Here is a 15,139-nt window from a genome sequence, read left to right on the forward strand (position 1 = left end):
ATGCGCAGGCGTGTATTCTCGAGTCAGGATTGGCGGGCGAGGAGCCGGGACGGGGCGGGATTCTTTTCACGGCGCACGTTCTGTGGGCGGAGTGGGCGGAGCTGCCGGCGTCAGTTGGTCCAGGTGTCCCAGGCTGAGGTGTCGGCTGGATCCCTCCCTCTCCTGGCGCCTCAAGCGGAAGGTGAGGGCCGTCCTGGGCAGCAGAGGGCCTGTCCACAGGCGACTAGAGCTGCAGTCTAGGTACCTCCGAGGGCCTGGAGGGCGGAGCGGGCTGGACGCGGCCCTGCGCACCGGGGGCCCGGGAGGAGCGGTCTCGGGCCTGGGCATTCGGTGGGCGGCGGAGGCCTGGCTACCTGCAGAACCCTTGCGCAACCTCTTTTTCTCCTGTTTTCGTTGTCAGGCCCAGGCGTTCTTTGGGAGAGGGGCCTCTCGCGGTCGCTGACGCAGACATCGTGCAGCTTTCTCCCCGCAGCTCCTGGGTCGGGAGCCGCTTTGCAGCCCCCGGCTCTGGAATTGGACTGCGGGAGGGGCGTTTGGGTGGATTGGGACCTGGCACGCCTGCACCTTCCCGTGGCTGCTCTGCGAGAGCCTGAGAGATGGGAGGGGAGGCCGAGGTGTGGAGGGAGACTAGTGAGCCGCAGAATAAGGATTGGAACATCTTTCCAGGCGGCGAAAGCGGCACCTGGGTTTGTTTCGGAATCGTCTTCTCCCCAGAGTCCTGCTGAACAAGTTTTGGGAAGTAAGGTTTGGAAAGGAGAAAGAGGATACATTCTTGAAAGGCAAGGCTTCTGTTATACAGTGTGTCAACCTCAGACTATTACGCAACAATAAGGACAGATGCCATTCCCGGTGTTCCCAACACGCTGTTCATGCCCGAGGACCCAAAGCTATGCCCATGTATTCTGGTACCTGTATCCCTGATTAAAATCAGTGTAGCTAGCCATTCTCTGAGAGTATAGCTTCCGTTTAAATCCTCCTTTGGCCAAAACAATTCCTTGATCTTGTGGAATTTGAAACTGGATTTATTTAACCAGAACAAGTCAAAGCAGAACTTGAACAGATCTGAACAGACAAATTACATTGAAGTTGACGTAGCCTGAAGGGAATGGAGTTTATTTTCAGTTGCTTAGTAAAGATTCCAGAGGAGTTTGACATCAGTGGTAGCAAAATGTTTGGCAAACTTAAGATTAGGGCCATATTAAAGTTTCTTCCACTGCATAATGGAAAAAGCATGGACTGTGAAGTTAGACCTGGGTTCAAATTCTTGGTAGAGACATTGGCTGTGAAACCTCTGAAACAGCTTTTCTGAAGGATATATAGACTTTCTGAAATTTAGTGTCCATATCTGTAAATTGCAGTTTCTTTCTGTTGATTTGATGAAATAACATATGCAAAGCATTTAGCACATTAATGCACGAAGACATTATTTTAGCAGTCTTACTAGTCCTCTAGTATGACAGATGGTGAAATCAATTTTAGATGCAGAAAAGTTGAGTGGCTGAAGATGGACGGATATTAGGAAAAAGTCTCAAAATCTGCAGGCTTAGATGTGACAATAATTGTCTTGGAATGGTGGAAAAAACACTGGGCATTTGTTGTAGTCTTGGCCCTGTTGTTAACTACTTCTGTGGTCTTCAGTAAGCCATTGTCATCTTTGGCCTTGATTTATTTGTAAAATGAAGCAGCTGGACCCGATGGTTTTCTTTAAATTCTTTTTGTTGCCCAAATTAGAGCTAAAAGGTAGAGAAGACAATAGCAGACATTTATTGAATACCTACTGTGTACTAGGTACTGTTGCAAACACATTGTATTTGTCCACTCATTCTCACAACAAACCCATGAGATATGTACGGTTATTATCCACATTTTGCAAATGAGGAAACTAAGGCCGAGGTGTTAACCTTGCCCAGGGTTCCAGAGCTTATAAATTGCAGAGCTAAGATTTGAATCCTTGTAATCTGAGTCCATGTTGTTAATCATTGTGCCAGGCTGCCTCTTGAGGAGAGTAATATTGTGGATATTGTACACTATTAGAGATACTGTAAAAGAAGATGGGGCATATTTGGTAAGATGATCGTCTTTGGTCACAGGTGTGTGTGCATGGCAAAAATTATTTAATTAAATGGATCTTGTCCTAATGTTTGCCACATTTCCTGGTTTGTATTCTCTCTATGCGTTCTGCCTCCTGGACTTAAATAATCAAAAAATAATTCTAGATTCCCTTCCACTAACCAAGGCTAGATACCCAAATTTACTGTGTTTTTTGAGAAACCTTTAAAAGGTCTGACCTAGCTATACATCAGAGCTGAAGAATCTGAGCGAACCATGTCCATTTCTGGGGTAAGGTGGTTTAGGATAGGCACAGCAGCCTCAGCACCCCAAATTCATTTCAGTGTTCCTACGCTTGAGCAGACTTGGTCTTAATTTTCTCGTGTTTCATCAGATTTGCTTTTATATGTGGGAGCAGAAGAAGTTGAAAGTGAACTCTTAAGAGCATATTTGACATGGAATTAGATTGATGTTATAGCAACTATAGGTAAAAAAAGGATTTTATAGTTGAAAAAGCTGAAAAGCTCAGTATTAAGTACCTATTATGATGTAGTACTGTGTTAATGTAGACTTTGGGCAGTTTGAGGATCAATACTATTTTGAAAGAAAAAATCCATGGCTAAAATACTTTGACGTAAAGAACTCAGCAAGTCTTTTGATCCCTTTTGTCAAAAAAATCAGTTTATTGCCCTAAATCTACTGAAAGACTTTGAATATATATTAATACAATAGTAGCATTTTGAGGTGGGTCTGTTTGATCACATCACAATAAAATACAATTGCTTCTTGTTCTTTTTTTGTGGAGAGGCAGCAGGTATTGCTGTGGTCCACTGTACTAAGGAGTAATGCCCTCATGTGTAGGGCTGCCAGATACAGTGGGTGGGTTTTGCACTGTACAACACTTGGGGTGCAATCTTACATAGACTGTGGTGTGAATTATACTCTCTCGCGTTGTATATCCAATAGCACTGTTCTTGTGGCACTACTTTTGTGCTCCTGCCTCCACCTGAATCTTGAGTGTAAGAGTAATTTTTCCTTTAATAAGCCCTCTCCGTTTTTTTGCTTTTTATTTTCTTTCACTTTTTCAGACGAAGTCACACTGTTGCTAAACCATGCATAGGTTTTCTATTGTTTGGATTATATGTGGTCAGAATTTCAGAAACTGGCTTCTTTTTCTTTACCTCTTATATTGGTGAGTTTGGAATACTTGTGTTTTTGCAGACTTTATGGTTTAATTTAAATATTAGTCTGAAACATAAGCAAAAGAAGACTACCCTATCACTGTATTATATCTGACTTCAAAATCAGCTGTGTCGATTTTCTGATTGTTGCTTTGGCTTGTATATCTTGTAACTCTTATTAGCTATCATGAAAATTCTTTCTAGCTGTAGCCTTAAAATCATTGGATATGAGAAATTTGAAGCACTTTTATTACTTAGCAAAGACAGTTGCCAAATTGCAGCTTACTCTTGCTGAGCACTCCCACGATCACTTTTGCTTTTGGCTGTTGCCTCTCTCATCTCACTCAGACCTCTTTTAGCCAGATCAGTGGTTGAAATGGTATGAAAACAGTGACTTAGCACCTGATTACAGGTGTGCTTCTCTGTCAGGGAAATGTCAAATCAAGTTTTCACTAACACTCTTCCTCTTCAATTATAGTTAAAGAGACATGTTGATTCAATGGAGAGGAATAGTTTTTGGAGTGTGGTCATTAAATACTACAGTAGGCCGAATAACTTTTAAAAAAAGAATTGTTGGAAAAATTTTGGTAATCTGAAATGCAGAGAACCTGAGAATTAAATCATGTGAAAAAGAGGTCAGGCAGAGCAACTTTAAGTGCCGTTTAGATAAGGGGAAAGATGCTAGAAGACTTGGAGTAGGTTTATTCAGCATTATAAGTTAATTGTATACCATTCGTAGTTAATTATTTAATAATGTTATACAAGGGATATTTCATACTTCTTTCTAGACTAGTGAGTGCTATCTTACTTGAACTATAAACTTGAAGTTTATATATATGTACACTGGGCATTTTAATTTGAAGTTCATGTAAGTATCTAAAGTGTAACAGGATTTATGTAGATGTACACTGGACATTTTCAAATTTCATGTGAGTATCTGAAGTACAACAAGATTTGTATTAACAGAAGCTGTGAGAGAATGTGTAATATACTGATATCTGTTTATTGTGATTATAGTTCTAGTATGTAGATATCCTTATTTAATAGGTCTGCTTTTTACTGTTTAAGATACAGAGGCATAACAATGCCTTGGGCATAGAAGATATTCAATAAATACTTGTTGAAAGAATAACACTGACAAGTCTAGGTTGCTTCAATGTAGTAGATTAGATTGGTTAACAAATCTGTTTTCAGTAATAATCTGGTAGCATTATTTAATATATTTTGAACACATTGAAATGATAGTTAGCAATGGAGCAGAACATGTTTTATAGAAATTTTTTGTTCTAATATTTAGAAGTCTTTATTGTAATAATAAAATGTTAGTATTTATTTACTTATTTACATCCTGATTAGTCTGCTTTGATGTAACCCTGACTAGGAGCTGATGAATGGACATTTTTTCATTTATTCCATATTAATATTTTAGATGGTCTAGTATTTTTCTATTGAATTTTATTTGTAAAAAATTAAACAGTATATGTAAAGCAGTACTTTAATGAAGAAGAATATTTGAAAAAATTTTATCTTCATCCATACTGTCATCCTTAATATCAGAGCATTTTTTCATTTTCATGTTTTTTATGCATATTTATGTATATTTCACATAATTTACATCAGTGAATATACAATTTTATACACATTCTTTCATGTATTATAATCATAATTATTTTCAGTAGCCACTCCATTAGAAATTATAACTGTACTCAGGAGGCTAAGGAGAGAGGATTGCTTGGGTCCAGGAGTTTAATACAGACTGGTCAACATAGCGAGACCCTCATTTCTAAATAAATAAATAAAAATATATCTTCTTAAAAAGAAAATCACAACTGTAATTTACCAGACTCTTTGAGTGGGCAGTTATGTTGTTTCTGATTGACTTGGTTGTAAATAATATTGAAGTGATTTTTATGTATATAACTTTCTTTGCATTATTGTCCTTAGCCTAAGTTTCCAAGAGTAAAATACTCAGTTAAAAAAGATTTAAATGTTTTTATGAATCTTATTATCATACTGCTTTCCAAAAAGATTACATATTTAAAAGTTGTGTCCAGTGTTTGTGTATTTGTTTTTCCATAACTCTTTGCTAGTATTAATCATTATCTCCTTTAAAAATAATAATCGTACAGTGGTATTTATGTATTTTTTGATTATCAAGAAGCTCAACATTTTCTCTCACTCAAACTATTTATATCCTTTGTTTATTTACCCATTAGGCATTTATTTTATTCTTAGAAATAGTAAAGCATATGAAAAGTCCTTCTATGTCATAGTTAACAAAATCATCCTCCTTTGAAAAGCAGGCTTATATTTTATTGCTGTATGTGTCTATATTTCTGAATTTTTCTTATTGTAGACCATTCATCAAGGATTTTGTATCCAAGGCCCAAAAGTTTGTTACCCAAGATGATGAATGCTGACATGGATGGTATGTTCTTCATTTTCTTTTTTGTATACTCCTGGTTTTGTGGATGCTTTTGCTTTATTAAGCAATGGAAAGGGCAGAGAAACAATGTTTAGAAGACTTTGATCTTGGCTAATTACTTATTTATATCTCATCTAGTGTTAGAAAGGACCAACCAAAGCAGCTTGCATTCCTTAGCTGTGAGAGGTTGGCAAGTTATTTTTATCTTCTTTACCTTGGTGTCGTTATCTGCAATTTGGGGATACAAAATTTTATTTCACAGGGCTCTTGTGTAAGTCAAGTAAGAATGAATATAAAACATTTTGCAGATTTTTAAGTGCTACCCTACACAAATAGTACCTAATGCTAATTAATAGTAAATTTGAACCTTTATATTACAGCAGTTGATGCTGAAAATCAGGTGGAACTGGAGGAAAAAACGAGACTTATTAATCAAGTGTTGGAACTCCAACACACACTTGAAGGTTAGCTTGCATTTTGTAGTTTATTTGAATGACAGCCAATTAATTGAACTTGTAAACATTTATATTGCTAAATTTTGTTTGTTAGGATGTATAATTTTTAAAAGAATGAACTTCAAAGTACACACATATATATATATCTTCCTGCTTTGGTAGTTTAAAGAACAGATACACTTCAGTCAAGTCAAATGTTGTTATTGTGCTTCCCTCTTTAAAGCTTAACATAATGCTGGCTAGTATGAGACTCCCTTTTAAGTCCCCATAATGTGTTACTAAGTCCGCTTTAATAAAGCTTATTTTAAAGTAAAAACAATGTATTAGCCTTGGAGATTAAAAAGGAATTCATCTAAATTTTTTCATTTTCTAAGTCTTGCATAAAATTAATACACTGAAACATCTTTTGAGTTTTAATGAAATTAAGAGGTTGTGTTTTTGGTGCCACAGTGAGCAGCTCATGTCACTCAGAATCTCCCACTGACTTACATTTTACAGAGTTAATAAAAGTCATCTATGACTTCCCTATTAGCTTTCTTTTTTTTTTGTTTTGAGATGGAGTTCACTCTTGTTGCCCAGGTTGGAGTGCAATGGCGCAATCTCGGCTCCCTGCAACCTCCGCCTCCCGGGTTCAAGCAATTCTCCTGTCTCAGCCTCCCGAGTAGCTGGGATTACAGGCACCTGCTACCATGCCTGGCTAATTTTTTGTATTTTTAGTAGAGACAGGGTTTCACTATGTTGGCCAGGCTGGTCTCAAACTCCTGACCTCATGATCCACCCACCTCGGCCTCCCAGAGTGCTGGGATTACAGGCGTGAGCCACCAGCTGGAATTAACTTCTTATATGATCATCAGGAACTGCATGTATTGAATGTCTTGATAATGTTACAATACAAGATGATCAGTTGCTTGGAAACTGACTGCCTGTATTCAGTATATGAATTCAGTTGTGTTAAACTGATGTATATTTTAAACGTTTCTAGTAAAGATGTTATGGTTTTATGTTGATAAGACATGAACCAAAATTCACATTTTAAAAACAAAGTCTTTTTAAAAAATTACTCAACATTAATGCTATTTATGAAGAATAAGAGTCTAATGTGAAATATCTTTTTAGGAATTTGTCTACTAATTTGCACTCAGTTTACCTTGCTGTCTCTAAAATCCGTATTCTTAAAATTTAAGGATGTGTTATCTCTTTTAAGAATGAATCCTAAGAATTTTGTAATATGGAATCATTGTCATTGTTTTATTGATAATGGGCATTTTTATTTTTTATATAGATCTCTCTGCAAGAGTAGATGCAGTTAAGGAAGAAAATCTGAAGCTAAAATCAGAAAACCAAGTTCTTGGACAATATATAGAAAATCTCATGTCAGCTTCTAGTGTTTTTCAAACAACTGACACAAAAAGCAAAAGAAAGTGAGGGATTGACACCCTTCTGTTTTATGGAATTGCTGCTGATCATTTTTTCTTTAAAACTTGGATAGATTCCAAAAGTTACAGTACCTTTGTTTGTGGCTTTATTGAATATTTATGAAGATAATGTCAGATGTAGACAAAAATAACACAATAACAGGAGACTTCCATAAGTCTGTGTATTATGTTAGTCTATGAAAACGTGCAAATGTATTGTAGAGACTTTATAATTAGAATTGCACATATTTATGAAACTTAAAGATGAATGTTTTATCGAATTTGTAGGTTTAGCACTGTCTTTTATTATAGGATTAGTAAGATATACAAGAAAATAACCACCATGTTGTGAAAAAGTGACCAAAATCATGTACTAAATGCACAGCTTTATGTACCCTGTCCACCATCTTGTGCCTCTTCTCCATTTGCCTCTTCCTTCCTATTTCCCTTCCCCTAAGGAAAAAAATTGGTGTCACATTTGTAAACGTAATTTTAATAGTTAATCATCTCTGAGAGTAACCTGTATTTTAATTGTTGAAACTTAACCAAAATAAGATACTGTCTCAGCTAGGGCTTGTCATTTGTGTATTTAGTGTTAAGATAGCAATGCTAGTGTCTCTTTAATTAATTGGAAATAGATGGAGACTAAAAATGAAGGTTTTTCTTTGAAACTGAATTAACTTGGGAATATTTGTTGTTAAAAACTTCTTTTTGCACAAAATAACTCATTTTGTATTATCTGAAAATATATAATTTCTGGTCATGTGTATGTTTAAAATAGAAAATTTTGAGGAAAAATGGAAACAGGGTGGAAAAGTACTTGATAAACAGTAGTAACCAACTCCAAATATTTTCACTCCAGATTTGTGTTTTCTCTGGCACAGAGTAGATCTTTTGGGAAATATATGTGAAAGTGGATTAAGTTTGACTACCCTTATGTAAGCCACATCTGGATGAGAACAGTTACAAAGAGTTTGGTCTCTAAGGTGATTCGTACCCAGTGGGTCAACTTCTGCAAAATTCCATAACAGTGTGTTAGTATTAGAATAGTGAATAAAATGGGAAAGTTTTACATATATAATTATTATCTTGCTCAGTATTTTATCTCACTTGTTCTAGAATTTTCTGTAAACCCTGCTACTGGGTTTGAAGAGTTTTAGTCATTCTTTAACAATTTTTAAAAATTTAGCTTGTAGATTCCATTTGGTAAGGAAATCAATATTGGAAGTAATGCTAAAATCTTATAATATGAAAAGAGATCCACTAATATAGCTTATGGTTATTAGATTTGGGCTACTTTTAATCATGGAATAATCTTATGTATTGGTGTAAGAGTTGATGAATGACTTTAGCTGTATGAATATATAATAGTCAAACTGCAAACATTTTGCATCCCTTTTGTGACCTAATTTACAGACATTTAAATTGTGTTGCAGTTCTGCTTTGCCGTTTAATAAAAAGCTATTTCAGAGGTTGTGTGTGTTTTTGTTATAGTTGCCTAAGTAAATGGGGTATTTAGGTATACTGGTGTATCCAGGGTTATTCAATGCCACAGAATAGTGTATCTTATTTAAGTACCCAGTTACTGATTATTTAGGGGAATAATATTTTTATTAAGACAACTATAACTGGTTATCAATGTAAATATCATAGGCTATTATACATTAATTTAGAAAACAAAAGCAAAGCACTCAAAGGATCCAGTATCTCCAGGGAAAAAGGAAGTTACATTTTTTAGGGTAGGCTAAGCTACTTTAGCAAGAGACCCAGTGATAAGGAATATAAATACAGAAGTTTCTCTCCCAACCAGTGGTTCCAAGGTCAGCATTGCAGGCTAGCAGCCCTTGTTCACATAGTTATTCAGGGACTTTGGCTGAGGATGGTGCTGCCATTTTAAATCATGGCTTTCAAGTCACTCTGGTTACTCTTCTAATTTGCAGAAAAAGAACATGGAAGTGTACATATGCAAGGTTTTATGGGCTGTGCCTGGAAATGGCTCATATATCTTCTCATATTCCCGTGGTGTGGAGACTTAGTTACATCTAGATACAAGAGGGGCTGAGAAATGTAGTCCCTGGCTGGGAAGCCATATTCCAGCTATAAATACAAGATTTTGGTGGCCGCTAGCAGCCTCAGCCACAGCTCTTCTTGTGCTACCAAGTATCTTCCCTTACATAGAAACTAATCCCTCTTCATCCAGCTAGTGATTCAGCTCACAATCTAGGATTTCTATTAAAGGTCCATCCCTTTAGATGTGGCTTCTAATAGTCTGACAATCTCTAAACTGATAGGCAAATTATTTGCTTTCACCCTTGCTGCTGCCCATTTATAATGTAGTTGGGACAGGATGGCCAAATAAAAAGTGTCAATTTGGAAAATGGAATAGAGGGAAACATGTAAAAATTGTGGAATGCTCCTGGGAGATGTATGAAGATTTTGTCCCTAGTAGTGGAGAAGTTCCTTGATTCGACTATGATTCTGATCTCTGGCAGGGGACCCCCTTGTTCATTGATCTCCATGGTTTCCCCTCTGGAAAGTTACCCTTATCCATTTTCTTCCATGGCTACCTCGGAAGTAGAGGTTTGACTGTTCACTCCATGGGAATTGTGAAGACAGTCCACTTCCTGCTGGTGTGAACTTGGTGCCCATCATTTTAAGGCCAAGCTCATATTTCTTTGGAATACGATTCTCTTAAAAACTCAAGCCTTTTTATCAATATGCTTCTGATTGCATATGCCGAGGAACCACAACCAAGCTTTTGACCAAATTCTCAAAGTATGTATTACCTTTGCCTTTCTTTAATGGAGGCTATCTTGAGATCAACTAAAAATAAGATTACATTGGGAATGTTACATGCAGATCATCACTGCAAAGCTGGGTTCCTTTGGCTTAACAATTGGTAGAGAAGTCTTCATGGGCTTCCCCCCAATCTCCCCCACCTCAAAAATAATTTTGAACCTTTGCTGCTATTCAGACTTCAGAAACAATTGGCTTAATTTCGTGACGTTCCTTGTATCAGAACTTTGTGTATTCCCTTCCATCTCTGCTGGAAAATGTCAATTTTTTTTGATACCTTGCTGAAAACAAGGAATAGCCAATTCATTTAACATTCTGGCTTTTTCCAACTAGACTTATCAGATTAGTAGGTGTCAAAATATATCCCCACTGCTTGTCATGTTAATGGTAAGCTAATGCTATATACTTAGTTTTTGCTATGCAATACTTAAGGATAATTTCTTCATTAGAAATATAGATGGTACACAGTGTGCACAGGGACTGTGTCCAGCTTCTGGGAAAGACTCGACCAAATTTTAGACAGGCACCTCTGAGCCCTCTTTTTGACTAGTCCAGTTTTAGCAAAAATCCTGCTAAATCGGTTTAGAGATAATCCCATCCTCAATAACTGATGATCATCAACCTGGCCTGTCTTTGGCAAGAATCACCCTACTCTTGATGTCTCCACTTAGTAATTTTCCATCCACTGACCTCATCACTGCTCACTGACTGTAAATTCTCAGCTGTATTTGCTGTGTTAGTTGAGCCCAGTTTCTTTCCCTTGTTGGGTGATGGTCTTAACATATACAGTCCTGAGTAAAGTCTTCTTTACTGCTTTAACAAGTGTCAGAATGGTTTTTTCTTTAATACTTCCTAGTTTACATGCTGGTAGAATAATGTTTGGTAGGGAAAAATCAGCATACTCCTTGTTATGGACTGAATGTGTCCTCCCAAAATTCTTAGGTTGAAATCCTAACCCCAATGTGATGCTTTTAGGAGGTGGGCCGTTTGGGAGATAATTAGGTAATGAGGGTGAAGCCCTCATGAATGGGATTGTGTCCTTATTAAAAGAAACCCCAGAGAGCTCTCTTTGCCACACAGAAGACAGCAGTCTGCATCCTGGAAGAGGGCCCTCAACACTGATCTCAGACTTCCAGCCTCCAAAACTGAGAAATAAATTTGTTGTTTATAAGCCACCCAGTCTATATTTTGTTATAGCATCCCAAATAGTTCAAGGCACCCATTTTCCCCACTGTTTTCCCAATAGGAATTTCCCCAATATTGACACTGCCATCATATGCAAAATGTGTCCTCTTTATATTCCTTTTGGACTCACAGCAGGTTACTACACATCACAGATCCTCCTCTGAAACTTGTAGGGCCAGATGTCTTAGAATTTAGAGTTTTTCAGATTTTATAAAATATTATGACTCAGATACCAATATGGTTTGGGGCAACACCTATAATCAAGCATATTAACATTTCTGCAGCAAAATGAGTATTAAAAGTAGGATAAAGAAAGACTATATATATATATATAAAACCTTGCCAGGGAGGTCAGGCTCAGCTACCCAGGTGAGTTTTGTTGCCAAAATGCTAGGAAAATCTTTAACTTTTCAGAGATTTTTGGTTATGGAATTGTAGCAGCAAAACCTTTTGTGGAAAAGTAACCAAAATCATGTATGCATTTAGTTCCAACCAGTTAATGTCACATCTCTATTCCTGTCACTCTTCCCTGTGATCTAGTCCCTTTTGTAAGAGAAAAATGATAGTTGAATTATAAAATCTAAAATTAATTTTGTGGTCCAAAGAAAAGCAAAATTGATCTTAACTTTAGAATGTAAAGCCATTCTTTACTTCGCCCAATAAAAATTTTGCTTTTCCCTGAACACGTTGTGGTGATTGTCATCAGATTCTTCTTCAATGTGCATGTATCCAAAATTATTGCCAGTGGACAACAGAGATGAGTTGTTAAGACCATTTGTAAATCATGAAAGAACAGATAATGTGAAGACACGAAAGGTTAAGAATTGGAAGAAACTTAATTCCCTCTTACTCTTATCAGAAAACTAGCTGTAGTTTATTTCACTGAAATCAGAGATGAATGGTATTTAAAAGACAAATTTACAAGGCTAGGTGTGGTGGCTCACACCTGTATTCCCAGCTCTTTGGGACACCAAAGCAAGAGCATTCCTTGAGCCTAGGATCTTGAGACCAGCCTGAACAACATAGTGAGACCAAGTCTCTACAAAAAAAATTTTTTTAATTAGCCAGGCATGGTGGTACTTGCCTGTAGTCCCAGCTACTTGGGAGACTGAGGTGAGAAGTTTGAGCCCAGGGTTCAAAGCTGCATGGTGCCACTGCACTCTAGCCTGAGCAACAGAGTGAGACTCTGTCTCCTCAAAAAACAAAAACCAAACCAAACAAAAAAGGCACATTTAATATAACAGGGACTTTATGTTGGCCATTGGCCTTTGGACCTATGAAAGGGTGGGTTGAGAGACAACAGAAGTTGAAGTTGTACATTAATTGTAATCAATTTTATAATGTATTTATCTTGTTTTAAAATGTATATATTATAGATGGCTTATCAAGTGCTATTAAAACTCAGAAATATCCCCAAATTTTACCAAAAAAGTATTCATTTAACAAACATAAAATATGTGATAACTATGTTAGGTGGTAAAAGCCCATTTTTCCAGTTATCCTGTTACCCATCTTCTCTAAAACTACCTACTTTTTCTATGCATTCTCTCTCCCATCAACTTGCCCCGTATCTGACCTTTCAGATTAGGGATAATTTTATTTCCCAAACTCAGCTCTCACACTATGGAAATACATGGGAGTTATATACTTTTGGGGGAAGAAATTGTTGAAATTTATGCAGAAATTCTTTTATGTTTTAATAAATCGCATATAAAATGTTTAGTTATCTTACTTTAGCCATCTTATAGTTAATCTTTAAATCCTGCTAAAGTTAAAACATATAGCCACAATTAAGAGAACAAAAAACTGTTCACAGATCCCTAGAGTGTAATGTATTTATATTTTAACTATTCTGAATAGTTTCTACTGAATACAGAACCATTTTTGGACTAGAATTCTGAAATTTTAAGATACATTAAATTCATTTCTAGTGGTTCATTTTAACATGTAAGCAGTTCCATCATATTTCTCCTCCAAATGTGGACTGATACCTCAAAAAGACTAATTCTAGAAACATGAAGTTTTCCTGGAGAAATGATTAATGGAAGCAAGACTATCAGTAAAAAAATATTCAAGAAAAGGGACGTTACTTTACACCGATCAAGTTTAAAAGCCTCTGAAAAGGCAAACTAAAGTAAAGAAAAGCAAAATACACTATTTCTCTCCTTTATGGATAAAATATAGGTCATTTTGAACAATAAAGTCAGATTAGGGAGTAAAAGGAAATAGCCATTTGATTATTAAGAAAGACTGTCTACTGCATGGATATAGTACAGGTTATACATTAGAGTTTTAGTTTTGGTTAAACCCGTCAGTTATGGTACATCCACAAAGGAGTACGTGCACAGGAATTAGCAGTGACTTGGCAAATTTAGTTGCTCAAATTTTACCACTGCGAGCTCATGAAGTTTAACCAAACAATGAATCTGCAACCAAGAAAGTAAAAAAACATAGGCATGGGCAAGGACTTCATGTCTACAACACCAAAAGCAATGGCAACAAAAGCCAAAATTGACAAATGGAATCTAATTAAACTAAAGCGCTTCTGCACAGCAAAAGAAACTACCATCAGAGTGAACAGACAACCTACAGAATGGGAGAAAATTTTTGCAATCTACTCATCTGACAAAGGGCTAATATCCAGAATCTACAAAGAACTCAAACAAATTTACAAGAAAAAAAAACCCCATCAAAAAATGGGTGAAGGCTATGAACAGACACTTCTCAAAAGAAGACATTTATGCAGCCAACAGACACATGAAAAAATGCTCATTATCATTGGCCATCAGAGAAATGCAAATCAAAACCACAATGAGATACCATCTCACACCAGTTAGAATGGTGATCATTAAAAAGTCAGGAAACAACAGGTGCTGGGGAGGATGTGGAGAAATAGGAACACTTTTACACTGTTGGTGGGAGTGTAAACTAGTTCAACTGTTGTGGAAGACAATGTGGCGATTCCTCAGGGATCTAGAACTAGAAATACCATTTGACCCAGCCATCCCATTACTGGGTATATACCCAGAGGATTATAAATCATGCTGCTATAAAGACACATGCACACGTATGTTTATTGCGGCACTATTCACAATAGCAAAGACTTGGAACCAACCCAAATGCCCATCAATGATAGACTGGATTAAGAAAATGTGGCACATATACACCATGGAATACTATGCAGTATTCCATAAAAAATGATGAGTTCATGTCCTTTGTAGGGGCATGGATGAGGCTGGAAACCATCATTCTCAGCAAACTATCGCAAGGACAAAAAACCAAGCACCACAAGTTCTCACTCGTAGGTAGGAATTGAACAATGAGAACACTTGGACACAGGAGGGGGAACATCACACACCAGGGCCTGTTGTGGGGTCGGGGGAGTGGGGAGAGATAGCATTAGGAGATATACCTAATGTAAATGATGAGTTAATGGGTGCAGCACACCAACATGGCACATGTATACATATGTAACAAACCTGCACGTTGTGCACATGTACCCTAGAACTTAAAGTATAATTATATATATATATATATATATAAACAAGCTTTAAACAATCTTTAGAAAAAATGTTCACATGCAAGAGACTTCCCAGGCAAGAAGGTTTTGAGTAAAAAAAATTTATCTCCCGA

General features: G+C 36.8%; 1 protein-coding gene across 3 annotated transcripts; it reads left to right on the plus strand.

Annotated features, from left to right (window-relative positions):
* On the plus strand, positions 1-9,001 carry SCOC (short coiled-coil protein). 3 transcript variants are annotated; one of them, XM_058436772.1, is made up of 5 exons: positions 109-181; positions 401-779; positions 5,587-5,658; positions 6,036-6,119; positions 7,393-9,001. In XM_058436772.1, exons 3-5 carry the CDS (start codon positions 5,637-5,639, stop codon positions 7,533-7,535), a joined length of 249 nt encoding a protein of 82 aa, XP_058292755.1. In that variant the 5' UTR covers positions 109-181; positions 401-779; positions 5,587-5,636; the 3' UTR covers positions 7,536-9,001. The 3 variants fall into 3 exon arrangements, with proteins under 3 accessions (XP_032003457.1, XP_058292754.1, XP_058292755.1); XM_032147566.2 differs by lacking the exon at positions 401-779 and having other exon boundaries at positions 1-181; XM_058436771.1 differs by lacking the exon at positions 401-779 and having other exon boundaries at positions 65-240.
* The last annotated feature ends 6,138 nt before the right edge of the window (positions 9,002-15,139 follow it).

The sequence above is a fragment of the Hylobates moloch genome, unplaced genomic scaffold, assembly GCF_009828535.3.
Source record: "Hylobates moloch isolate HMO894 unplaced genomic scaffold, HMol_V3 SCAFFOLD_3, whole genome shotgun sequence".
Lineage (NCBI taxonomy): Eukaryota > Metazoa > Chordata > Mammalia > Primates > Hylobatidae > Hylobates > Hylobates moloch.

Excerpts from the sequence above, each read along its gene's own strand:
- SCOC (XM_032147566.2), top strand. The coding sequence starts at position 1 with ATGCGCAGGCGTGTATTCTCGAGTCAGGATTGGCGGGCGAGGAGCCGG. Across the intron at positions 182-5,586 it reads CCTGGCGCCTCAAGCGGAAG|ACCATTCATCAAGGATTTTG; the intron begins GTGAGGGCCGTC and ends TTCTTATTGTAG. Across the intron at positions 6,120-7,392 it reads ACTCCAACACACACTTGAAG|ATCTCTCTGCAAGAGTAGAT; the intron begins GTTAGCTTGCAT and ends TTTTTTATATAG.